Consider the following 27,506-nt stretch of genomic DNA (forward strand, 5'->3'; position numbering starts at 1 on the left):
CATTCTTGTGGATGGAGAGGCAGACATGACGTTGTCATATTTTCACAGTGGAAGAATTTCCTCTCTTCCCTACTCAGCCAGGAGAGAGCAGAGCGATTTCTTTTTTCCTTTGTGTTAAGTTGTAGATGTGCGTAAGCGAACTACTGATTGTAGATTTAATAATTCAGCTGTCTTGCTTTTCCCCTCATGTTCCCCTTGGCTTTTGAGCATTAATGAGGCTCCTAACGAGCACAGAAGACATTGTGTTGTGAAATGTGAACATTTGGAGCTGAGCTCTGAATTTGCAGTTGAACTTTGTTTTCTGTAGTAGCATAGCAACAATCCCCATGTAACCCGCTCACTAACTTGTACTCCAGAACGTTTGAGCTCAAATTTAATGCTACTGCCTTATGTCATCTTAGAATAAAGCACATTTTAGAGACTCTTGGCCTCACTCGTTTTTCTGGTCAAGTAATTAGGAAAAGGTAAAAAGATTAGAGTATAATCTCTATCCCCAAGTGGAACAAATGTGTAGTGATTTAGTAAAACTACAGCAGAGTCATACTGACAAGTCAGAGGTATAGAGTGCATTCTGGCAGTCATTGTGCAAGGATGACAGGGCCTGTCAGTGCAAGGGACACTGCAATATAAGCAAGACAAAGAGGCAAAACACAGCAAAGGGAAGTTGAATGGAAAAATGAAAGAAACAGCGCAGCAATTATTGCCCTCTGCTCATGTGAAGTCAGGAGAAGAAATGGCACGACCTCTCCTCCGCGCTCCACCTTTTTCCTTGCTCTTTGTTTTTCAACCTCCTCCTTTGTTCTCTCTCTCCTTTGAGTCTCCTGCTAACAGTGTGAGTGTTTGCTGCATGTTGCCATGGCTATTCTTGGAACCTGATGCACTCTGTTACCTTCCTCTGAGACCAAGTAACTCTGGGTGCTGTGTGTGTGTGTGTGTGTGTGTGTGTGTGGGGGGTCTTTTTTGTGCATATGAGAGAGACAGAAAGAGAGAGGGATTTTCAAAAAAGTTGAGATGATTGCTGAATTTCTTTCCCCTTTCTCGTGCTTATTTCTCTCTCAGGCTCCCAGCAGCCTCCTGGAGGCTTTAGAGCAGCACTTGGCCTCTCTGGAGGGCAAGAAGACCAAGGAATTGAATGCAGACACCAGGTAGACATCTTAATTGCCTGCCAGTTACGTCAGGTTTTCTTGAAAAATATGACACTTAAAACACAGATAAAAGACTATTACAAACACAAACACAGAAAGCATAATTAAAGTAGATTTCAAATGGCTCCAAATCAGTCAAGACCTGTGAGCAAAAATAAGAAACATAACACTTTGCCCTCAAAAACTGGAGCATGCTCTCTTTCTCCCACCAATGTGTTGCAGAGCGTCCACCCTGTCCAGCGCCGTCTCATCTCTCTCCTCCACCGGCATGTCCTTCAGCCGCATGGACGAGAAGGAGAAGCAGCAGGCCTTGGAGGAGGAGCAGGCCAGACTGCAGGCTCTTAAGGTAACAGATTTTATACTTTGTGACTGGATTTATAAGGGATGCATTTTTGATTTAGGCCTCATTAACACCATATATTAACATGTTTTCTGTGTCTGGATACATCAGCCGGATGATGACATCTAACCACAGGTGTTTGCATTTACACGTAGTATTAATAAGCATTCGTGTTATCTTCCTTCTGTCCACATTGTGATCAGTTCTTGATATGCACATTAGTTAGGCGTGGCTGGTCAATAAAAATGGGAAGCCTCAAGTCAAGGAAAGCAATGCCATGGACGGGCATCATTAATGTTTATGTCCTGCTACCAAGGTACATGCAGTAAATACTTCATACTTACACTACAGCTACTCCTTAGTAGATGGGTAGATGGGGTAGATGATCTGATTAGATTTTGGAGCACTTTTCTGCATATATTTGCATATAGATGAGAGAGCACTGATTTCCCAGAAATTGCTGTTGCTCCTTAACACTTTAAGCTAACAAGTTCAAATTGATATCAGTTATGTAGAATGCAAAGACAAACATGTCGGTATAAAAATCCTTTGCTAAGTTGATTAAGTTAATTAAGAGGAAACTGTTTTTTGTTGTGAACATGATAACTCGAGAGCAATACATAGTAGAAACATCATACTAACCCCATATGGAGTAGGTGATCTGATCAGGTTTTGGTGTGCCTTGCTGCATATACTTGCATATTAATGAGAGAAAACAATTTTTTTTAAATTCTGTTAGCATTCTTGATGACAAACTATTGTGACCACCTCCAGATGTGGTCTGGCTGATCCAGTTGCACTCTGATCCCCTTCCCCATCCATTTTATGTTTAAAAATCTCTTGAAGACTCATCTCTTCTGAGAGCAACTCCTCTCCTTACACCTCCTAACACCCTAACATGGCTAACTAGCACTCACTGTGAAGTTTCTTTGTACTTCTTTACCTGATCTCCTTGCAGTTTGTCTTATTGAACATTTTTAGTAGTGCTTACTTCAAGGTCTCCTACTGTTCTGAAGCTTTAGTGTTGTCTGTCACTTGTAAGTTGCTTTGGATGAAAGTGTCTGCAAATGAGTAAATTATCACAATGTGTCTGCTTGCATTTACACTTTGCATTCAAAGAGTACCCAGCAATTTAGCATTGCACTATAACATTGTCAGACTCAGGATGGACCATTTTAAAAAAGTATAAAAATTTTCTTCCTTGTCAACCCTTGGTTCTTATATTACCCACAATGTTACTCAACTGGAAAAAGTGCGGTCAAAGATTTGGGTGTGTAGCCTTGCTCCGCTGGCCTTAAGCACAGAGGCGGTAGTACACCCCAAGACCCGTAAACAGCCTTAAATGCGTAAATTGGTGCACTGCCAGTTTTACATGATCGGATTTTAATGCCAGTTGTAAATGGGGTCTTTAACACCACATCAAATGCAGATGATAAATAAAAAAAGAGAGATTTCTTCCATTATCACATAGTTTATCCCTGTGTATCATGTTATCTTTGTTTAACTCTGTGTCTGTGCAAATATTCATACTGTATTTTTTGTTTGTTTGTTGTGAGTGAGCTGCTGAAAATTAAGGTCAAATTTCTTGCTCGTGTCACACCAATAAAAGTGATTCATATCTTCATTCTAACGTCTGCTTTATGATAGCTGGTCTATGAAGCATCCTGTAGTTATTTTAATGTTGGCCCCTAATACATCATTTTAGTTTATGTATGGTCATTCTAGTGCAACTTTGCATTATGAGAATGCAAATGCGTAATGTGAATAATAATAATGAAAATAATTTACTGCAGATTTTATCAGATACAGAAACAGGGAAAGTGCAGGATCAACTTTGAGTCCAAAGGTTTGCATAGAGGAATTAGATATTCTGATCTAAAGAATCATATCTCAAAAGTCAGCTCAAAAAAAACCAAACAAGTGTAACTGCAGTCATTGCCCTAGATTTAAGACCATGCTGTGACTGTGCTCGCACAGAGAGAATAAACTGCAAACCTGCAGCAACTACATAACACTTGAGCCCTGACAAATGGCACAAACAGTTAATAATGAAATATATATACATATAAATAATATATATACAGCTCCACTTTGCTGTGCTGTAGGAATCAGACTGACTGCTTTGTTGCTGATAGTTTGCCTGGCAACTTTGCTGTTTGGCGAATTCTGAACTCCAGTTGGGGATAAAGGCCAAGAGTCTCAGTGGCAAGCTGAGCAATAGAAAAGTCAAGTGTAAAATGTGTTGACATTTCTTGCTCCAGCCTTGGGAGTCCTGCCTTACAGCAAACTGTAATTGAGTAAGAGCAGTGAAGCTACAAAACAGGCACACAGCAACTCGATGCGAGTGTGTGTGCGCACGCGCGGGTGTGTGTGCATGTTAAGCATGCTTACATCCTGGCAGAGAAGATACAGTATGTGTCCAGTAGTGTTGCCAGTATCTCTGTGAGCTTTGTTGATCTGTGTGTGTGTGTATATGAAGCATGTGTGTTTCCTGGCAGATTAGGCGCGGTACGTGCTGCCAGTGTGTCGTGGTGTGTTTGTTTGTGTCCACGGCTGATTGGATTTTAGCTGTGCCCTTGGTTGCCCTGTTTCTGCCAAGGTCCACTGATTACCTTTGGGTTTAGTTAGAAAGGAGAGGGAAGATAAAGTGAGAGTCAGAACATAACAGAGTAAGAAACACAGCAAGAGAGCTGGGGTAGCAGGGGTCGTCCAAATACTGAAGTCCAGCTGTCTGAGCACTCTGGTGTCCATATGGACTAAACACACACATACACACGCATACAAAAACACTTACACACTCAGCTACTGTCCAGCTGGGGCCTTAGCCCAAACAATAACAGCAGTTCCCATTTGTTCCTAGCTACACTGTCAGAATATAAATGAAGACTCTCGACCGTGCTCGGCTGCGGCTGGTGCAGCAGGTGATTCTTTTCATTAATTTGCTCAAAGTCCAAATTCTTTTAAAGGTGGAAGAGGTTGTAGAGGGAACTGGAGCATCTCCACACCTTAAAGTTCGAGTATTGAACTGATTTAAAACACCTGGGTGGCCACATGTAAATAAAATAGACAACAGCACTGTGAGAGGCAGCATTTCCATTCCCACTGTGGCCATCCATGCTTAAAATCTACGCTCTTGTTGTACTGTAAATTGCTCTCCTTGTCTACCAAACAGTACATGTTGTGATTAAAAAAATATATATATATAAAAAACTTGTTTTTATTTCTCAGTACATGCTCTCACATGATAAGACACAGATGTATTGATCCCTGTGGTGAAATTAGGCCATTGCAACAGCAAAAGTAATAAGATCCAGCAGGAAATGTAGGCAGACTGAATATAAGCCCAAGAAGTAAGCAATAAAACAGCAAGCACGATAAAATCCATCAATAAGCTTACGGGATAACTCAAAAACATTGCTGGCAGGTTGAATTTGTTATATAAACTGAATGGAAAAACACTTTAGAATACTTACATTGCATTTAATGCATTTTATTTAGATTTAAACCCACTGCCGTTTCACATAACATTAAAACTTATTGTCAGACAGAATCATTTTAAACAATAGAGTGATAGGAAGTTGTTGAGAGTCAGATTCCCCTGCTGTTAGCGGCTTGCATCAAACTGACCCTGAAGCAAAACGTTAAAATTCATGCAAGAAATGAAAGTCTGGAGGAGGTAGGGAGATTTTTAAAGCTCAAAATGTGTAGGAACACCTTCAAAGTGCTGGAGTGTTGATCTCAGATTAGCAAGTAAAATAACTATGGGTAGTGTAACAGTGCTATCCAGTCATTTTTCTGACCTGAGAGCAGTCTGCGAGTTGAAACTGTAAAGCAGGGTTTGGTTTACTGGTACTCACGCAAACATCAGCAGTATTTTTGCCACTGTCAGTGCTAAATGAAAGAATCTTCTGTCTTGTCTCTGTCCCCTTATATCAGCTGAAAACAAAGCTAAATTCAAACCTATTGCTGTTTTGTTTTTGACTTTATTTCAGTAATTTTTCTATTTATTTATTTTTCCTGGAGTTTGCTGATGTTTGTATATCTGTCACCAGAGAGAACCATAGTCTGCATTTCAGCTGCACCGAGGTTTCAGCAGAACAGAGTGAAATACTGTTTGAGATAGGCAGGGTTTTTTTTAGCATGAGAACAAAAATCCAGACAATTTTTTTTTTAATCAGTGTAAACCAATATAATTGGTTGGTTTTAATGCACTTGAAACTAATTGTCTGTCATTATATTGTGTATGCTGAATCCCACACCACCAGGCAACCATAACAGGAGAAACAAAGCAATAAACTGATTTTGGAAACTCAGTAGTCAGGCCTGGCTTTTATTTTGAATCTGAAGACAAAAGCTAACTGAACATCACCAAAGCACACAGATTTAAACTTCTCCTTTATCTTTGACGTGACATTGGGTATTTTGAGATTAAATGCTTTAAAGGGATCTTTAAACAACATAGCTCAAAAGGGCAGAAGGGTTCTTAACAGAAGAAGTTACAGGACAGCTGATGTGAAATAGGCTGCTTGTTTTGTCTATGAGAGTGTTAGGTGCATTTATCTTTGTGCACACCCTAAAGTGTGGATGTTCGTGAGAAGAAATATGTTTGTCATTTTCCAGGATTTGAGTTTACTGGAAACAAAACTCTTATTCATTTCCATTGGGAAATTACTGTTTAACCACTGTCTTCCTGATCACATTGTGCTCTTTGTGTGTGTGTGTGTGTGTGTGTGTGTGTGTGTGTGTGTGTGTGTGTGTGTGTGTCTGACTTCCAGGACCAGCGCCTGAAGGAGATCAGCATGCAGACTCCGCCCTCTGCCTCCCCCAGCAGCCAGTCGATAGGCATTGCCAACAACAACCACATCACACAAACCCCAGAGTTGTTCAGCTCCACGCTGTCGGCCAACAGGTGCAAGGACACATGAGCGCACTAGTTTGCCCAAATTATTTACTCTGCATGTGTGAAGATGTTTGTTGATGAAGAAGTGCGGTATGGCTAAAAGTTTTCAAGATCAGTGCTTTCGAAGGAAGTGAATCTAACTTAAAAGATAAGTCTGGTAGTACTATTATTGTCAGCGGATTCCATGAAAAGACTAAAACCAACAATGAAGTGATACTACTAACAGTAATTAGTCGATCCTACGACTAATTATTGTCTGTGTATCCAAAGCCCGATATAATATACAGTCGATGAGTTTTTAATTAGTAATGACGGAACATGTCATGGGTGAAATGTTTCTCCATTACCATGAACATTAGTACAGTAGTTTATCCTGGACCATCATGCTGCAGTAAATACTCACTTGTATCAATATGTGTTAATCCATTGCTGAAAATAGTGCCCAGCAAATGCACCATTTCCTCAAGTTTGGTTAATGTTTACTTAAAAAAAAAAAAAAAAATCTGTATTGTCCAGCTGTGTATTTATCTTATCTAATTAAAATTGAAAGTATGTATTCTTGACTGATTTTTAAAGATTTATGTCTTCAGTAGGAACAAACAGATTGAGGCTGAGAGGCTCAAATAAGATAAGCAAGTCAGAAGGCAGTGAGAACTGGACAAACGCAATGTTGGTTTTGTTCTTTTCATGGAATATGTTGACAGTGACAAAAATATAGAAGAATACCCGTCTTACCCCCTGAGTCTTCTTAATTTTTGAGATATTAAATAATGAGCACAGATACATAGATTGACAGGCAGACTGGCAAAAAATTAGGTCAGTGCTGTAGCAAAAGTAGAGGAAATTTATTTGTGTATGGGATATTTTAGTTCTTTCCGGGGTTTGACGCTCAACACTTTCTGAGCTTTGTAATAAGGGTTACCAGTCAAAAATATTTAAAACCTAGCAAAAACAAACAACCAAAAAAAAAACGATTTCATTACCAAGAGTTCAAAAACCCTCTCAGTCTGCTGTGGCTTCAGAGACCCCAGAATGATAAATGGTTTGGAAGTGAACTGTTACCATATAAAGTGATGTGATTTTCCTATTATATATTCACTGTCCAGAGCATGTGTAAATGTATGTAAAGTCAGGAGCTCTTTAGATCTCAGTTGGCTGATTTGTGCCCCAACAAAGCAAACCTCTGTATCACATCCCTGACTGACTCCAGTCGAGACAGAGTTACAGTACGACTATTTATTCATGATAATTGGAGCAAACTTTATATCCAACATGTACAAACTGTAACACGTTCTGAATTTACTGCTCTAAGTATTTTTTTTATTTTTATTAATTTTTTTTTTTTTTACAGCCCTTCAGAGAGAGAGGATTAATCTTTAGCTGTGTCAAGTGAACATTTTAAGTGCTAGCTTTAGCTATATATGCAAGATTGATTTAATATTAGTGCTTTATCTCTTTCTCTTTATTTCTCACTAACTTATTCACTTGATTTCTTTCCTTTCTTTCATCACTACTCTCATCTCTATGCTTGATTCTCCTCTCCTCTCACTGCTTCCGTCTGTCTCTTTCTCCTTCTCCCTTTCTCATTATCCCTTTTTCCTTCCCTCTTTTTCCCCTCTTTTGCTCCCCAGTGTGCCGAATCTGAACAGTGACCTGTTTGATCTTCAGCCGGCCTTCATCCCCGCTGTGCAGAGCACTCCTTCCATCTCCACTGCCAACAGTGCCTGGGGAGGTATGTACCTACACACACGTTCAATACATACATAGAAAAATCTACTCAAACACACACTTTGAGTTACACACACACTTAGTTGCATAAGTACGTGGACAGTGACACAGTTGGTAGCTGTTCATGGGAACTCTCAATAAGCGGTCCAAAGATGTGTTGATGCAAATGAAAGAAAGCCGTCGCTAGGCTGAAAAAACAAAACAAATTCTGAAGTGCATGGGGCTTTACTGTCTGCCCTGTGTGTGTGCGAGTATGCGTGCGTGTCTATATATATATATCTATATCTATATCTATATATATATATATATATATATAGATATATATATAGATATAGATATAGATATATAGATATAGAGATATAGAGATATAGAGATATAGAGATATAGATATAGAGATATAGAGATATAGAGATATATATATAGATAGATATAGAGATATAGAGATATAGAGATATAGAGATATAGAGATATAGAGATATAGATATAGATATATAGAGATATAGATAGATAGATATCTATATCTATATCTATATCTATATGTACATAGTTAGATATATGATATATATAAATGGCTGTAATTCCTAAAGGGTTAATGTGATATTTTTGTTAAACCTTTGAATTAAAGCTGAAGGCCTACACTTCATTTTCATCTTGATGGTTTTGTTTCAAATTCAGTGTGGTGATGTACGGAGGCAAAATTACGGGTAGTGTGTCACTGTCCAAATATTTGTGCACCTATCTGTATATGAAAAGCACCAGCAGGGACGCAGACATGCAAATAAGAAACACACCTACCTAAACACACACACACAAATGAACTTATTTCAGAAGTATTCCCTCTGGCTAGTCAATCATTGTCTCACCTTCCATTAGTCAGAGCATCCATTTGTCTTTTTATGAAAACCATCCATCCATCCACCCACCATCATTCTCCACGTTTCATGGCAGCCGGGTCATGCAACGTTAGTGTCTTGTGCAGATGCACAGTTGAATGAGTTTTGGGTGCAGGTGTTTTTTAAATCCTTTAACCATGTGTTCACACTCTGAGCAGCTCATAAACCAGTATGCGGAAATGTCAACTGAGGTTCAGCCACCCTCTCCCCATTTTCTTGTTTGTCAGTGTTGGAATGTGGCTGCTGCAGAAATGCTGAGCAGCAACATACACATCCACATATTAACTTTGCTGTACAGTATATCAGGTAGAAAGAGTTGACATTTCAGCTTGCAATCAGCTATCTCAAATCAAAAAGTACCACACAGAGATGCATCTAGAAGTAATGTTAGTACAGAGTATTACAGGCTTTTATGACAGAGGATTAAACTGTAGCCATTTATAAAGAGTTTTGCCAGACTTCAGAGTCAGAGCTACTTCTTAGCTTAGATATCAGTTCTTCACGCTATCAGTGGCTCTGACACAAGAGCTGAGATAACTACCCCCAGTGCTCCTCTCAAAAATAACACAGAGGACACTTCCTTCACTAAATGTTCAAGGCTGTAAATATGGGAGACACTGATCAAGTTTCTGTCAGTCAGTGGACAGGGGACATACTTTTGCTTGTTTAAAGAAATATTTTGGCATACTGGGAAATACACTTATTCGCTTTCTGGTGGAGCATTAGACGAAAAGATCGACTACTATTTTCATGTCTGTTTGTTAGCTTAGCGTGGCTCAAACACTGGAAAGTACAAAAGTAACAAAATTCTCCTACCAACTCCTCAAAAGCTCAGTGATTAACATGTTACAGTTCTTATTTTTAAGCTGTACAAAAATCAACGTGCAAAAGCATCAGTTTTCCAGTTTATGGGGGGTTGTGTTGAGGATATTTCTTGGCTGGGTACCTTCCTGGAGTCTCTTCTTGTTGCTGGTGGCACATAACACCCCATTAAAAAGGCAATGTATCATTTTAAAACTGCTTTTTGTATGTTTTAAACAAATAAGACATAACATGGTAATCAGTGAGCTTTAAAGGTGCTTATACATGTATTTGGTTGCCTTTAGACAGAGCCAGGCTAGCCGTTTCCCTCTGTAACCAGTCTTTATAAGCTGAGCTAACCGGCTCTAGCTTCATCTTTAATGATATGAGAGTGGTATTGCTCCTCTCATCCAATTTAGTCATAACATGTGTTTCACCAGTAATGTACTTTGCATCATGGTATTATTCCCAATAATAACTTTAAGAGCAATTTACATGTACCCTAAAAGGTGAGATGGTAGTTGGGTAAGTCAGAGAAGGAAAGGGTGATTCTTAAAGACAAATTTATTGGTATACTATTTTCTATCTAACAAGTTTAGTCTTAGTAACGTCATGTTTAGCTTAGACTGTCAGTTATAGGTCATCTTTATGAATGGTTTTATCCCTTTCGTGTTTCCTGAAAGGTTAGCTGTAACACCGATATCATGTTTATTAATAGCCATTGTGGTTTACTGTGTAGTGTACTCTTGTTTCGTGGATCCCACAAACACAGCCTCTCTCTGAGGCTTCCATCCCTAATCCCCAACAGGGATGCGGATGAAGACAAAAAAAACAAAAGGTGAATCAGTGGATTTCCTCGTGCACAGGCTTAGCTCTCCTCTGAAAGCCTGACATTCCCGACAGCCTGCACAGAGTCCCAAGTTACTAAGCAACAACAATGGCAGTACGCTGGAGACTGTAAGGTCCATGTTCCTAATCTAATGGGATTAGTTTAGTGGGAGGTGGGGGAATCCTTACCAATTCAAAGCCATGATATTGGTCCCTACAAAAATCACAATTTGATATTTATATCTAAAGTTATTTTCTTTGTAAAAGTGTGTCAGATAAAACTAGTCCAGCTTTAACAGCACAAACAGAGCTTTAATCAGTCATATTTAACTGAATCCCTCAGGATTGGAGAGCCAGCCTCTGCAGCAGACCGTACCAGCCATGACTGTAGATTTCGATGCCGTGTTTGGGAATAAGGCCACACCCAGCAACAACGGCCCACAACCTGCAGCCGGTAAAGCCTGCTCTATCTGACTGTCCAGACAGAGCCAGACTGAAAACTAAAACCTTTTGGCTTTGCTGGCAGCTCAAGCAAAGCAATTAACTAACCTTCTGACTACTTCCTGTAACTTGTGGTTGTTCCTGCCACTGGGTGGGTGCTTGTAGCTTTCTAGCTCTGTCACTTAACCTGTTGTTTGATTTCTTAGAGACTTTCTAACGACACTAACCCTAACTTTGTCAGGGGGGTCAGTTAACTTAAAATTCAGTTGGATTTTCAAGTTACTAGAGAAAAGAAAATACTGTTACTTTTTCGATATAGATTTAAAGTCCCTGAAAACTTGGTTTCAGATCTTGAGTATTTCTCTTTAACAGTAGATCTTCTGCACTGAATACGCAACAATTAAAGTTAATTTTCAAAAAATTTTTAAAGACATTTGTAGGCGTTACTTATAAAGAGTTTTAAAACTCAAAACCAAAGCTAATCTACTTCTTCAGGGCTGTGTGAATGTTGTTTCATCAGATTTGATCGACAACAAACAGTAACAACTCCACAGCTATCATCTGATTTTGATTCAAATATTGCTCAATCTTGATTGATGCATGGCTTTTTTAAGAATAGTAAGAAATCTGTTTGACAAAGTGAGTTTTCAGGACTTTATTACACATCAGTTCCTTTGGGGTTTTGTTTTCACTTCGCTGAACCAAAAGTTAACTGATCCCAGCCCTGATTTTCCTCTGTAACTCATCTTTTCTCTCAGGGTTCCTTCCACAGGTGCACACAAATCTTTTCCAGATGACTAATCTACAGAAAATTTGTTATAACGTTGTTAAATCTTATGTTGTTTTTCCACTATGATTTTTCATTTATTTTAATGGGATTTAAATTAATGGGATATTTTAATTATTCTGAAAAGGAAACGGTTCGTTACCACTTTTTTCCTGAAGCTTTTGGCCTACATCATTTAATCACCAACCAGAATCTTTGAATCCAGTGAAAAAGGTTACATCTTTAAGTCTTGATTGGAGTAGACAATGAGTAAGAACATTTTCTCCATCTACTTTATCCTGTGTTGTTGTGGTTTCCTACAACAACTTTGGACTGATGGCTCTTAAGTGTTGCTTTGGCTCCAAGCACTCTTATTAGCTTGCTTTCTTTTAACCTCTCGGCAACCGATACAATTAATCTTGGTGCCTCTCGACCCTTTTGGGTCCCAAGACGCTCCTGCAAAGTGTATAATTTAGAGGCATGGCGAGTTATCGACAGCCCCAAAGAAGGCACGGCAGATAAGAGAGACTACCTGCAGAGGTCATCTGAAGACTATTTTCATCACGAAGGGAGAGGAAAGAGGCGCACGTTAAAGCTGCACGAGTTCAGAGGAAGTTAGAGTGAGATTTTGACCAAATTAATTTAGGTTTCAGGGTTAGTCCTTGTTGAAAAAATTGTATCATCTTACCCCAGAGATTTATGGTCTTACTCTTTGTGTAATTTTTGTAGAAATTTTGAACAATCAGCGATGAGGTGCTCCACATTTTTGTCCGAAGAGAAGTCTCCCTCTAGTCAGTATTCTAAATCCAGAATATATTCGCTGTCTTTTTCTAGCTGAGTGGATTTTTACAGAGACGGCGGCCATCAATCAGCAACACTGGAAATTTGGCAGTATTAATCAGCCAGCTGTTTCCCACCAGAAGTCGCTGCACATGTCGTTCAAACAAATTTGCGTGAATTGATCAAAACAAGATTATCATACAGAGCTAGATCCCTAGTCACAGATCTGAAAAATGTCTTCAAATCTAAAAATCAATTCTTCAAAAAGCATGAATTTTATGATGTATAGCAGTCACATTATTGTCATAATTAGGGTTATTAGTTGCATTTGTGCAGCTTTAGCATTACTTCTTCAAACATTTCCCAATGTAAATCTGTTTTTTTTTTGTATTCCAGTAAATATTTAAGGAGTCCAGGGTGCAGATTCTGTTCAGGAGCCGCTGATTTCTGGCTCACTGTAATCTTGTGTTAACCCTGTCAATCTCTTTTACTCGGCTCAGAAGTAACCGTTTGAGGCTTGTGGCTCCAGCGTGCAGCCTGGTTCTGGCTTTGGACGGACTAACTTCTTTCTATTAATAGAGCCTGTGTTGAAGCTGCCACTGCCACTACCAATACACCATCTGGGCAACTGGCAGCATCTCACAAAAATCTGTGTGTGTGTGTGTGTGTGTGTGAAGCTACTGTATGTCCCTATTTCCTTCTGTGTGCGCGTCCATGCATTTTCTGTATATCTCAATGCATTGACATGTGTCTGTATATTTGTTAGTGTTTGTCATTGTCTGTGTCCATGTCTGTGTCTGTTCGCATGTCCTCGGTCATTTTGCTCCATCCCATCTGTCTGCTTCTGCTCATCTGCTTTGTTTTGTTGTTTTTCACACTGTTCCCACCCTGCCCCCCCCCTCCATTTTTTTCATCTCTCATTCTGTCTTTTCCTCATCGTCTCCCCATCACACTTCACAAGGCAAGAATCACCCAGGCAACTCCTTTCCATCTGCTCTCCTCCTCCTCTTTTCTCTCCTTCCCTATATTTACAATTCAAAGTCCTTTCTCCGTCCTCTGTCTCCTCCGGGAAGTCCATCTACTTTGACTGAATTCTTTGACAGTTTTAACTGATATCTGAGTGTTTTTATGTTTTGGGATACAGAAGGTTCGAGCTGTTCTTTCTCTTTTTTGTCGAGTTGATTTTTCTGAAGGGCAGTGCACAATTCGTATTAGTTACGTACTCGTTCTTTTGTGATGCCTTTATTATGTATTCTCATTCCCTATGATTCATTTTTCGTTCGTTTTTTGTCAATTTTTGTGCTTTTTGTTCCTGGGCAGACTCGGTTGTAATTTTGCTTCCATTTTCAGTGGAAGATCGCTGACATTTTTATTTATTTTATAGTTTATTTGAGATTTTAAGCAAATTATATATTTGCTGTATGTTATATCCTTCCTCACCAAGGGATGCAGTATTCATATTCTTAGTTGGTTTTTAAATCAGGTTTCAGAATTTCGCATTTCCAAATTTCATCAATTTTAATAGGCAGTCAAATTTTTTCTCCCTTCTGTGTCTCTGCTGATGCCGATAGGATTTCATTCTATCACATTTATCTCTATAGTGTTTCAATCACTGCTCGTTGCCAGCTTTGTTCTCTGTTCACACAACCACATCTCTTTATGTCACATGTCGCATCTGGGTCTTACCTGCTCCCTCATTTTTGTTTTCACCACATGTGAGCACTGTTAAAATGACGCAGTCTCCATGTTAAAATGGGACTCTGTCCATCCCTATTGAGTGGTACCTGGTATGAAAGTAAAACTCAATAAAAATCACGCTTTCCCACAAAAAACACCTTTTTTTTATATCCCTTTCAGACATGCACATTGGTACATCAGTGTCTAACGTCTGCCACCGACTCACTAGTACCTTAAGTCATGACAGCAATCTTACTATGTCAGACCTAGTAACACAAGTCTGCATTGAATGCCATCGCATTTATATAAAAGCTGCAGCAGCACACACACGCAGAGATATTGAATGCACATCGTGTTGTTATTAAGAGCACTGTGATAACTGTATCACTCATTATCAACCCCTCTCCAAAAAGACGGCTAAGAAGGGGTTATTTTAGAATAAAATAAAAGTTTGATCGTATGTTTTTCCTTATCATAATACTAGGACTCTCTATCTCTATACCGCAATAATAATAAACAGTAACAAAATGAAGAACAAAGCTGTTTCTTTATTTCTGTGTCTTCTACATGGATTAACCTGTTACCTGTTAGCTTTAGCTTCAGTCTGTTAGCACGATGTCATGTATCCAGGCATCAAGTTCTTATCTAAGACCCATTTACACGGTTGTCACTTTAAAATGAGTCAGCTGGAAACATAAAAAAGGCATCCAGGGATGGTGTTTTCAGCCAGCTCATGAAGCTACAGTATTGTTTGCTGAATTAGCTAGCTAGCTACCCTTTCATCGTTTCAGCCAACAAAGTCAACAGTCACAGGCTAAAAGGGAGAAGCTGGCTTTTGTCTACCTCCGTTTGAAATCAACCACCCACTGCTTTAAAAATAACAAGAGATTCAACTGGTGAATATGCTCTTGTTATTATTTTAAACTGGATATTTGTGATAATGGAAATCTTGACAGATGTTGCAACAGTAACCAAGGGAGGTTGGTGCTAAGTAAATGGTCAGTTCTTTGTCTAATAACATTAAATGGTTAATCTCATGAGAAAATATACACAACACCGCTTCGTCTCCCAAACCAGGTGCCAAGTAAAAGATTTTACGTCACTTTAACTGACAAATGAAACCAGCATTGTTACATGTTCCGTGTCTGAAAAAGGCTTTGGATAATCCAACCTTTTTAAATTTCTCTCACATTTTTAGTCTCCCTCCCAGTGTTTTGGAATGGAACCCTTGACATGGATTTACTCCTTTCCTTCCCTTTGATCTTAAACTCGATTGACTGTCAGATCCATTCCTGAAACACCTAAACTAACACTGATAGCATTATCCTCCCAGTTCGATACATCACTCTCAGTGTTCGCCTAATCACCTGCATCTCTTTCTCCTTCTTCTTCCGACTCCGTCTATCCATTTCCTTCCTCTCGCTGCCCTGTGGTGTGTGTGATTTACTGAGAGGGCTTGTTTCACTCGGTTTCTTTTTTTGTCTCCCCCTCCTCCCACCCCACACCCCCCTTATCTCTGTCTCTGTTCTATTGCTCCCTTGCTCCAATTTAATTCATTGGGCTTAACAGACACGGTGGTTTAAGAAACAAAAAATCGCCCACATTGCCAAAGTGTTTTATCACAGTGACAACAATAATGGAAATGCCGACAGTGGGAGAGAAATTAGAGTCAGGAGAATTAAAAAGATAGTGGGCATAACTATGTTTCTTAACTCATCTCCCCCTTGCTCTCTTTCTTACTGCCTTCATTTTCCCTCTTCTTACTCTCTAACTTTCAGCTTCCTGTCTATTCTACTTTTTTCTGTCTCTTTTCTGGCTCTGTATGCTTCCCCTCCGCTCCCTCTCTCTTTCTCTCATCTGCTAAGCTAGCAGGAAAAGTGTTTTCAGAATCTCTTGTGTCAGCACCACTGTCAGACCTACACACCGCTTCCTAACTAAATATTATTCCTCCCTCTTTTTTCCACCATTGGTTACCTCTTTTCTTTTTTTTTTCCTTTTTCTCCTTCTCCTCTGTGTCTTCTAGGGACACCGTACATTTACATTGGTTGTCCTGCATTCACATCTTGCTCGTTCTTGTTTTGATTCTGTCCAGCTTCAATTTTGTTTGAATTCTGCCCACTCCTGTGTTGTGCTACTGATTTTGTTTATTTTTTTTTTTTTAAAGCCCTAATGGTTATTGGATCTAGAGGGGAAACGATAATGCAGGGAACAGCGGTTGAAATCCCACCAGTGCATAAAATTATGTAAAAAAACAAACAAAACAAAAGTTAATCACAAGATTAAGTTTTCACTTTCCCTCTCAGTTTCCCTTTTTCATGCTTGTCTTTTCTCCATTCATTTTAGCCACGTTGACCACTCACTGCACCAAGTTCACACACATCTAAACCCATACGTACACAGTCACACCTCCAGGTTTCTGCCAGCAGAGTAACACTTGGCCATTAGCTGAATGATGGCTGACATGGAAAGTTGTTAACACGGGCACTTACACGTACACCACTGCAGGAAATTACCACCTACCAGCCATGTACAAAGACAATCACACTCTCACAAAAACACAGGCACATACATGTTCAAAACTAAGCCCCGTTCGGAGTCTGAGAGTGTACATGACGGCAACGAACAGATAAATCAATCACCTAGAACAACTGCTGCATGCTACTGAGTCAGGGATTACAGGCTGCCTGCTGATAGAATGAGGCTGCTGTGTTAGAGTAAAGAAAAAGAGGAGAGTCTGGGTAGAGTGTATCTGCTTTAAACAGGAATCTCTGTCTGTGTAGGTAAATGTTAAAAATAGGTCAGGAAGAATTCAATTAACAGCAAGCGAAGCAGTCAGATTTGGGTTCACATTAAGGAGGTACCGCTCAGCAATATTCTCAGATCAAACCCGTCCAGCTCTGCTTCATTAAAATGGTTGAACTATGAGTTGACGTTTTTGAAAAGTTGGTAAAATTAGGCGGAAAGTTGAGTCCGTTCTTATTAGATCCAGGATTAAATGTCGTCATATAGATACAGCCATTTCTGTTCTCCGACTTTCTTGACCTCAAGCACGAGTTTCCCTTGAGATTTTTCAGATTTTTGTGTCGTTGCAAATGATAGTTAACGTTCCTCTTAGTTTACAATAATAAGAGCTGCAGATTTATCATTTGAAATTATTTGTAAATTCTGAATCAATGGGTCCTTGATTTCAGACAGATACGCAAAAGCAGGCTTCTCACTGGTTACTCTCATTAGCTTCATGAGTTAGTTGAATTAGCCTTTGGTTTGGTTATAGAAGAAAAGGCTTTTAGGATTAGGACTAACTGATGTTTTTGGCGAACATAGCCAAGTCTCGGGTAACGTTGGCTGGGATGGCCGGGAGCGATAAGTTCCCCAAGTCCAATAAAGAGCGGGACAGAGCTGCTAACATTAGCCTAAACGCTGATATCGCAGCATCCAGGCCCAGCTTCCACACAGTGAATGTGGCTTTGTTAACATAACCTATAACACTAGGAGGTGTTGTTTTTTAATGAAATGCTCCTTGCTCAGTTGTTACTGTGGCTAGTAGGCTGCCTTATGTTTGCAGCTTACATAAGAGCAGACACAAACACTGTTAAATTGATTCTTATACTTTTGCTTTTGTTTTGTTTTGTTTTTTTGTTTTGGGAGAAAAAAAAGATTCCGCCCTCCAAACTCTTTAAATGCAGAGTATCTCTTTCACTACAGCTTCATGTACACCACTCTAACGTGGAAAAATCCAAAGCCTGACAGACCTGCTGTACCTAGTTATAGTGATGATGATGATTTGACAGACGCTGTTCGACACTCTTTTGTTTCCAATAATTTATGGGTTTTTTCATCCGATCTAATCCTCAATGCATATTTGATCTGATATGCTTGCACCTCCATTCCTTTATGTCTACAATTTACTAACCCCTATGTTCTCAGTTCTGTCTGAATGATGTTCTTACCAGTCCCTCTTATCAGAAATTTTTTTTTCTTTTTTTCTCATCTTATTTACATGTATGAGTTCGTTTCTCCTTCAGGTTTTGATGCTCTAGGAGAACTGTTGAAGCCTACAGTTCCCACACACCCCGCACCTCCTCCTCCTCCTCAAATGGCCATCCATCCTGGAGGAAAGCTGCTAGCCAACGACCTCGACTCCTCTCTGGCCAACCTTGTGGGCAGTGAGTGTCGATAACCATGTGCTCGCGTAGCTGAGGCATAAGCACTCTCTGCTATAGTGTTGCAGTATCTGTAGAGGAGTATTTTACTTACCGGTAAAACAGTTATAAAACATAGATCTTTATCTTACAATAATTTCGCTTTCACGTGGCAACAATACGCCTTTTTCTTTTCCTTTCTCCCCCTTTTTTTTTTTAAACAGTGAACAAGTCAGCCAGTATATAACATTACTTGATTGAAATCTGCACTCATTAGCTGGCAAAATTCTACACCTTCCATCATGAAGAATTGTGATTTAAAAAAAACACAACTATATATATTACAAACTAGTTAAATGATGATATAAAAGAACAAAAATCACGCAACATCAGAGAGAAAATACCTTCCTCCCTGTTTTTCATTCACTCTCTTTAAACTTTGATCACTCAGTTTCTCTGTGTTTCTGTCCCTTTCTTAGATCTGCAGTTTGGTGGGACCCCAGCCAAGAAGTAAGTGTCTTGTGTTGTGATGATAGCTTTCTATGTTGTGCTTGTAGTCCAGGCTGGAGGCTTTATGCAATGGCAAAACAAATACGGCTTACTCTTAAACCTCTCTCTACTGTTACCAGAATTCCTACCAGCATTCTGTAAAGTGTTTAATTGGTTTCTTGTGGTTAGGTCTGTGAAGAAGTGCTTTTGTAGACCATTAAAGGCAGAAGGCTCCAATGCACAGATTCACATTTATGTTTCTGAAGTACCTGCAATATCAGTGTTCTTTAAAATTCATGATGCCCTTCACGGGAAAACGAAAAAAAAAACAGAACAAACTTCCAAGACATGATTTTGGTGTTTCTTGAGAAATTGGCCTCAGGTTGGGCAGATGAAAATGCAGAGAAACACAGTCCTCACCGTGTGTGCGTTTTGTTGCTCTGCTCATCCCTCTCCCAGGCCAGAGATGCAGTGGAGCCAGCCAGGAGAGAAGAAGCTGACGGGGGGCCAGAACTGGCAGAATAAGACCATGTCGACCACACAGTGGAGCCCCGCGCCCGTGGCCCCACAGCCCATGCCTGTACCACACGTGGTAAGGAGACTGAGACACACACTGGACATGCAGGCACACAAATACCCATGCGGTGCAGCAAATTCTACACTCTGAGAATGTATCCTAAAAGGATCCGTCAAGGTGTCTGTAAGTCCTGAAAAGGTCTTGGATAATTGTGGTCTATTACAATTTCTCATTCCTATACTTTGGTAGAAATTCCTATTAGTAATTATAACTTTCTATTTGTTTTAGTTAATTGCTGAGATCTTGGACTGCAGCAGCATTGTTAACAAGAACACGAGCAGTCAGACAATCAGACAGGTTGGAAACAAACCCAGAGTTAGCCAAATGCATTTGGAAGAAGAAAAAAAAAACGGTCGAATGGTAAAATCATAACCCATGCAGTTTACAGGTTGGCAACTGTGATCTACTGCACTTACCATAGTTGGAAGCACGCATGTGCAATGAGGAATTATCACCAACGTTTCAGCTGAGCTCACCGTTGGGTTTTACTTCCAAATGGAGTGGTTCGGATAATTTGGCTAAAATGCTGGCTTGTTATCAGTCTGTCTGGGACTGGACTTGTGGTAATGTCGTCATTCCGCAGACTACAGAAATGTTGGCCAGAAGTCCGTGAATAAGCCCCGGGTTGTGATCAACAAGAATTACTACATTTACCTAAACAAAACTTGCAGACACCTTGCTAAAAAATCCCCAAATCTACAATTGTTGCAGTGCACACACTGAATGCTCCACCTGTCTGCGAATACGTGCTGTGTCCCGTGTATAGATGGAAGTCTGTGTGACTGAATTGACTTGGTACAGTATATAACTGCCTTGGCATGCTCTGTGTGTCCGTCCGTCTGTCTCTGTGTGTGTTTGTGTTTGTGTTTGTGTGTGCTGATCTTGGCAGCTCCTTATTGTCCTCCTGATCTCTGGACTGCATTTTCTGGCTGACGAGGACAAACTGTCACTAACCCTCCACTTCCTCTCTTTCTCCCTTTCCCCAATATTTATCATTTTCCTCCTCTTTTTTTCACCCTCTGTTTCTCCCGCTGGTCCTTTCCTTCTCTCTTCCCCGACCATCCCCTTGGCCCCTGCTCCTGTCATTCCCTCTAATCTCTCTTTCCTGTCTCCCTCGTCCACCTCATGCATTTCTTCCATCGGTTTTGCACTGTCATCCACTCGTCTTCCTTCCCTTCTTCGTTTATGTTCTTTTTTCTCGCGACACTGTTTTGCATTGTCAACTGCTTGTCCTGTTTTTGCTACACTGCCTCTGACATCTGCACATCCGTATTGTGACCCCTCATTTATTTTTCTCTGTTTATTTCCTTTACTGGTTTCTGTCGATCTCCCCTTTTTGCCCACGTTGTCGTTCTGACCTTTACACCTCTTTTGTATGATCCCACTTTCTTTTTGTCTTTCAACTTTCTTTCTCCCTTTCTGTCTTACTTTTTCTCACGGATTTTTTCCTCACCATCTTTCATTCTTATACGCTTTCTCTGGTCTTTTTCTTATTCTGCCTCTTTCCCTTTTTTTTCCAACTGTTTCCTATCTTTCTTTCTGTCATCACCCCCTTTCTCTTTCACAATGTCATCCCCTCCTCATTTATTTTTTTTCTGTCATTCCCTCACTGTTCCACCCCTTTCTTTCACCCCTTTCTTTACCTTCTCTTGGTCTCTATCCCATCATACCGTTTTTTTGTTTTTTTTTGCCTCCCTCTTTCCTCGCCTCCCACTCATTTTCTTGGATTCTGTCTTTCGCTCTCACTTTGTCACTTTCACTCATCCTCTTCCCTCTCCTCCTCCTCTCTGCCTCTGTCTATTTTTCTTTCTCTGTCTTTTGTCTTTTTTCCCTGTTGCGTCCTGATGCAGAATGGAATGTTCTATACTAGTTATGTAAGTACTTATCCCAGTTTAGTAAGAAAAGTCTTAACGAACTGCTCAATAACTTCTGTTATGAGCTTCCAACCTCCCTCTTACTGTCTTCCTTTTCATCTCTTTCTCTGTCACCTTTTCTGATATCAGGCTGATAAAAATGTAACATGTTTTATTTATTTTTTTTATTTGCCAAGGAAAATAAATCCTTGGTCCACAGTTTTATAACCAGGAAATGTGTTTACAGTTTAGCCTATAATTTGCACTTCAGAAAATTTTATAGTCAAAGAATCAACAGAGTTGCTCACTTGTTGAATGCAGAAGAAAGTAAAATTCCTTGCTGCTAGCTACCTCCACATTTGTCCAGAAACCATTAACTGGTTGACATCGTTTACTTCATTACTATGAAAATGGGCACTGTAGATCATTTTCAGTTTATCCCAAAATGCACATTCCTGGTGTCGGAAATACGCGCTGCTTATTATGGGATTTGTTGACAGTAACAAAAATATAGAACATCGCCAGCCTTATCATTTAACTCAGCACCATGGGCCGACAGACTAAACAGGTTAAGAGGATCTTCTGTTGCTGTTTTACAGTCTTTGTCAAAACCCAAAGATTTTTGAAACTAAAGCCCTGCTCCCATCTAATTCTGGAGACATGAAATTGGCTTCATTATTTCAATCTTTGACTCTCACTGACAAGGTCAAGCAAAAACAGAAATTGCGTATGGGGATTAATTCAGAAGCCCGATGCAAAAATATGGCAGTTATTTCCTTAGCAGAACCAAATAATGTCTTTGCCCTCCTACATGGTACAAGACAAATGTCTCTACATTGTGTGGTCAGCAGTGAACTGAATCCTGCCTTCAACATACATTTATCAAAACAAGAAAATGCACAAAATGCATCAGCTTTGACCAAGAACAAATTTTGCTTTTTTTTTTTTTTTGCTTACAGATAGAAAATATTAATAGAAGTACTCATTATTGTCCCTGAGAAAGAAAATATATTATCTCTGACTGCTTTAAATGTACGTATGTGTCAAAAATAGCACACATAACCTCTATAAGCCATAACACAATAAATAAGTCATAGCGACATGTGGCAGCAATATATGAGACATCACAGGTAGCAGAGCAGCGAATAAGTAGGCTGTCATGCATCACACATGATAAGTAAAAAAACCACATCTGAGATTCTTGCCAGAAGGGCAAGGTTGCAACGGGCTCTGCTCGCTTGATACTTGAAATGCCAGCCAGAAATCCAGCAAAGCCTTTCACTTAATTAACCTTCACTTAACCATGCAGGTCATTTAAGGTGTGTTGTCTGACTTTGCAGAGAAGGCATAGAAAAAAGAAAGTCCCCTTTAGAAGTAGATAGCAAAGGGAACAGCAAAAGTTCATCTCTGAACCGTAAGACTCGGGATGAAAGAACTGGGGAAAAGACAGACTTCAAAAAAAATTAATATATAGACAGGCAGAGAGGGAAACAGGCTAGAGAGAGAAAGAGGGATAGAAACAGCAGGAGAGGTTGAGCTTAAAACGACAGACAAACTGACGAATGTTGCAGCATGATGCATTAAGGGTCGACGGCTGGGCTCAAAGACAGATGAACAAAAGCACTGACAGAGAAGGTGTAGTGGTGCATAAATGGCATCTCACCTGCTCTGTGTTTCACTCAGACATCTTGTCATTCTCAAGAAACAAAATAAAATGATGCCCGCTGTCATTTTGCACTTGCAGGCATAAAGGAAGACCAGTCAAGCTCAGAGACAGATGGTTTGCTAACTGAAGCAGTGTGGTTCAGGTGCAGATGACAGTAAAGTCAGTTCAATCATTAATTACAATTTTGAATACTAAAACTTCTAAACCACCAGTTTATTGCTAAGCGACCAATAAACATATTTGACAGATAAATTCGAGTTTTTTGGCTAAATTGCGATTCATATCTTACCTTTCCGGCAGCTGAACAACCTTTACAGCCTGCTCCCTGAAGGCCCGAATTAAAAGCAGATACCTAAATCAGTCATACTGATCACCTCCAAGAGATCAGTTCACTGCTTCACTTGACCCGACAAAAAACCTTTTTCTTTCGATTTCTTAGCAGAGAATCACTTCCACTTCATCCTCATTTTTAGTACCTTTGAAGCTTAAATGTTTTAGCATTTTACAGTTGCTTTGGCTCAGATTTCACAGCAGAGTTTCAATTTTCAAAAGTCTTAAAACAAAATGCTATACTCCTAATTCTTCTTAGAATCTCTAATAGCACACAAAAGGAAAACATCTCTATCAAATGCGGTAATACATCATGCTATAAATTTATCACAAATATAAAATGGTCATTGTCTAAAAATGCTGTCAAACTGTAATTAACTCTCCTCAAAACACTGTGCAGTGCTCATTTCAACAAGATTATACAAGTAGCAATAAGAAAAGATTAAGTTTAAGCAGAAGTCGGTATTTGAAAAGATCTTAAAACGGACATTTTATACGTATTTTTTTTTCATGATTCAGTGTAACGTACACTTTCCGATGATAGCAAAATCTCCAATCTTCATTGGAAATAAAGGTGTATAAAACCACTTCATAGAAATCGTAGAAAAATGATGCTCCTTTTAATTCCAGAACTGAGATTCATCACGTTTTTAAGCTTTCTTCAGTATCAAACTCATCCAGTGATAGTCGCCTGTGCATCTACGGGTACACCAAAAGAAAATGGGGGTTTTAGCAAACAGTTTGTAGTGGGTTTTTGAAAAACAGTGAAAATAGTGGGAGCCTGCGACTTCAGGGTGAGCAAGCTGACCTGCAGAAGAGCAAATAGTCTCCACTTCTGACTGCAGCAAACACCCTTCATTTTTAGGTATTGGAGGGGGGGGGGGTAAAAAAAATCACACTGGTTTTATCATGTCATGTATGCAGATGCTTGCAGGTATTTCCAACTGAAATATTGTTAAGTTTGAGAGAAGTTGCCTGCCTCTGTGATCTGTACTCTATAACTCTACAACTGTGAAATTACTGCAGGCAATAGATAACTCATCTGACATCTGTTAATATTAATACTGGTGTATGTGTTATAGATTGTACACTTTTGTGCAGGAGGCACCCTGCACTGCATCTTCATTTCCCATCTTGTAAAGTGATTTTCCCCCGGGACATTTGCTGATAGGATACTGTAATGCACCACGGACACCCACTCCCATAAATTACCAATTTGTCGAGCAGGAATCCGCGACTTTGATGCAGATGTGCGTGGGTTTTAAATGACGGCTACAGATTGCCCGTCAGGTTGAATTTGAGGCCCATTCAGCCGTGGTGGATTTGATTTGTGAAGTAAGGAGGGCAGGGCTAAACACTGTCCTATTGAGCCACCCCTTTTAAAGTGGTGTTAATGATTGCTCCCAGTGGGATTCCACTAAGTACCTCTGCTACACGCTGCGTTGTTGTGCTCCTAATGTGCGCACACTTTTTCAGCCTTAAATGTATTCTCCCTGCACATACAGTACACTGTGTTTTTTTTATTTTTATTTATTGTGTTCAATTAGACACTTCTATTAGGGGCAGACGAGGTGTCGGTCAGAGGTAAAGACACTTAAGTTGTCTCTTTTTTGGGGGATTTTCTAAATGTTCTTGTATTCATTCAAGTATCAAATAGCAACCACAGCAGCGTTCAACATATGCAGGCTGACAAAAGCCATAAAATGTTTGACCCAGGTTTGGTTTCTGTTATGTTGGCAGTCACCTCTGCTTTTTTTCCACCTGCTTTAAGTTGATTCCTGGTTTCTTGCTTTTCATCCAGGCTCCAGCTCCCATGGCTTTCCCTATGACCACACCGCAAGTGCCTGTGTATGGAATGGTGAGTGTGTACAGAAAGAAAGAAAAAAAAAAAAAAGATTTACAAAAACCTACTGTTCATTTACACACAGGCATACCCTCACATACATGCAGCACATGGCTGCAATTTACTATTTTCATTATGGACTAATGTGTAGGTTATTTTCTTGATTTAAAAATAAAATAAAAAATAGAAAAAATTCCAAGGTGACATCTTCATATGTCACGTTTTGTCTAATGAACAGTCCAAAACACAAAGATATTCAGTATGAAAGCAGTAAATCTTCACTTTTTTTGACATTTTTATTTGACAAACGATTCAAAAGATTAGTTGATTATCAAAACAGTTGCCAGTAAATCTTTCTGTTAATTGACTAATCAAATTCTCAACCAGTAACGGAGAATATAAACAGCAGAATGGCCCACAAGTATCGACTTTCCCCTGACTATTTTCTTTGTCTTGCATCTGACTACCTGATCCTTCCAAACCCTTTCTCCTACTTTCTCTTTCTCTTTGTCTGACTTTTATGCCCTTTTGATATTTTTGCATCACTGGTTTCTCACTTTCTTTTTTGCTGTCTTGCCTTGTTTTTCACTCCTCCTTTGTTCTCTGTCCATCCTTCTCCATCTCAACCCTCTCCTCGTTCTCCCTGTATCTTTCTCTCTCCAGGTCCCTCCCCAGATGGGTCAGATGGGCGGGGTACCAGTGATGGCTCCTCAGCCAATGATGTACAACCAGCCTGTTCTCAGACCCACCAACCCCTTCGCACCCATGCCCGGAGCCCAGGTGATACACAAAACACGTGTTTACTTTAAGTAATCCAGCTGTCTCTTTATTTGTTCCCTAAGGGAAACTGGTTGTGCAGCACTGGGACGGAAACACAGGATAAAACACAAAAGATCAAAGTGCACAAGTTAAGACAATTTAAAATAATTTAATGTAATAAAAATCTATAAATTTTATATTTGATGTGTATCACAATACGAAACACAGTATATAATATAGTAATATAATAATCACAAACGATTGTCAAGTCATGAAGTCACAGGTGGCCAATGGCCAATAACAATAATGAGCCCTTACCAGGAATTTTAAACTCTGTTTTTGTAATATTTGGGTTTAATTTATTAGGGCTTTTCCTGACTTTTTTGACAAGTTACTGCATTTCACGACAGCTGTAGCATCATTAGTTGTCATTATTAGTCATGTTCATTACGTTAGGCCTCAGCAGGTGAGGAATAATATCCGATTTCTGTTCATGTACAGTGGTCCCCAGTCTTTTTCACTGTTACCCCGATACACTCAAGGGTTTAGCCGCTACAGCCTTAAACGGTCTGGTATTACCACTAGCTTACATTGGCTAATGTTAGCTGTTTTTACTAAACTTTAGTAAACTCCCTGATTCCTGATTTTTAACTGACAGTCCTCAGTCAGTTTTTTCTTCTCCATCCGTGCTGCTGGTGCACGACGTTTTATCACTTACCCTTATCATGGTATCGTCGCTTGTAGTCGCAGACGTCACTGTTCAGCATAAGTTATAGTCTCGAATTAAAATTTAGCGATGTTGACCTGCGTTGCATCATCAGCAGTTGCATATTTCTATGGATTCCAACGAAGTAAATCCAGTTTTTTTTTCCATTTAATGTGATTATCTTTAAATTACAAGAGGAGGCAAAATTATTTAGTAATTCACAAGAGAAAAGCGAAATTAGAGGAATGTCTGTGTAGTATGAACTTTCCCCCCCCACTTTCTCATCCTGTTGATCGTCCAGTGACCTCTCACATTTATGCTGCAAACCCTCTGAGGGGGGTCCCAACCCCCCAGTTTGGGAACATCAGGTGTAACATGCACCACTGTCCTGTTTTACTACATGTGAAATTACTGTTGTGAAATCATTTATCGGCATCCAATCATAGTGGAGAACTGGTTTTCAATGGCATTAGGATGATCAAAACAAACAATTTCTGTTTTTTGTTGTTTTTTTTCTTTTTCCCCCTCTCTCTCTGTCTATTCAGATGCAGTTTATGTAATCCAGTCAGGGGGGAAGCAGAGTGCCAAAAGCGACAAACAAACAAACAAACAAACAAACAGAAGAAAACACACAAGAGGAATGATCAGGTGGACGGAGGAATGATTTAATCGAGCTAAATTGACTAAGAGACAGACGACAAGATAACCAACTGACACCAAAAGACAAGTTGGAAAGAGGAGAAGACGACCTAACAGAGGATGGAAAGATGGAGGGATGTGGTGGGGGAGATGTCATCCTGGCTGGTCTTTGTCTGAAACAACTCTGTGTGTGTGTGTGTGTG

General features: G+C 39.6%; 1 protein-coding gene across 2 annotated transcripts in view; it reads left to right on the plus strand.

Moving 5' to 3' along the window:
• Positions 1-27,506, plus strand: part of si:ch211-200p22.4 (phosphatidylinositol-binding clathrin assembly protein) — an 81,476-nt gene extending 53,970 nt beyond the window's left edge. For both annotated transcript variants that reach the window (XM_040140668.1, XM_040140669.1), the window contains exons 10-20: positions 1,060-1,145; positions 1,368-1,491; positions 6,261-6,394; positions 8,017-8,117; positions 10,979-11,089; positions 18,325-18,465; positions 18,921-18,951; positions 19,390-19,522; positions 25,158-25,214; positions 25,863-25,979; positions 27,210-27,506. In XM_040140668.1, coding sequence (XP_039996602.1) covers positions 1,060-1,145; positions 1,368-1,491; positions 6,261-6,394; positions 8,017-8,117; positions 10,979-11,089; positions 18,325-18,465; positions 18,921-18,951; positions 19,390-19,522; positions 25,158-25,214; positions 25,863-25,979; positions 27,210-27,224 — 1,050 coding nt within the window. In that variant the 3' untranslated portion in view covers positions 27,225-27,506. The remainder of the gene's footprint in view (positions 1-1,059; positions 1,146-1,367; positions 1,492-6,260; positions 6,395-8,016; positions 8,118-10,978; positions 11,090-18,324; positions 18,466-18,920; positions 18,952-19,389; positions 19,523-25,157; positions 25,215-25,862; positions 25,980-27,209) is intronic.

Source organism: Xiphias gladius, chromosome 12 (assembly GCF_016859285.1).
Source record: "Xiphias gladius isolate SHS-SW01 ecotype Sanya breed wild chromosome 12, ASM1685928v1, whole genome shotgun sequence".
NCBI lineage: Eukaryota > Metazoa > Chordata > Actinopteri > Istiophoriformes > Xiphiidae > Xiphias > Xiphias gladius.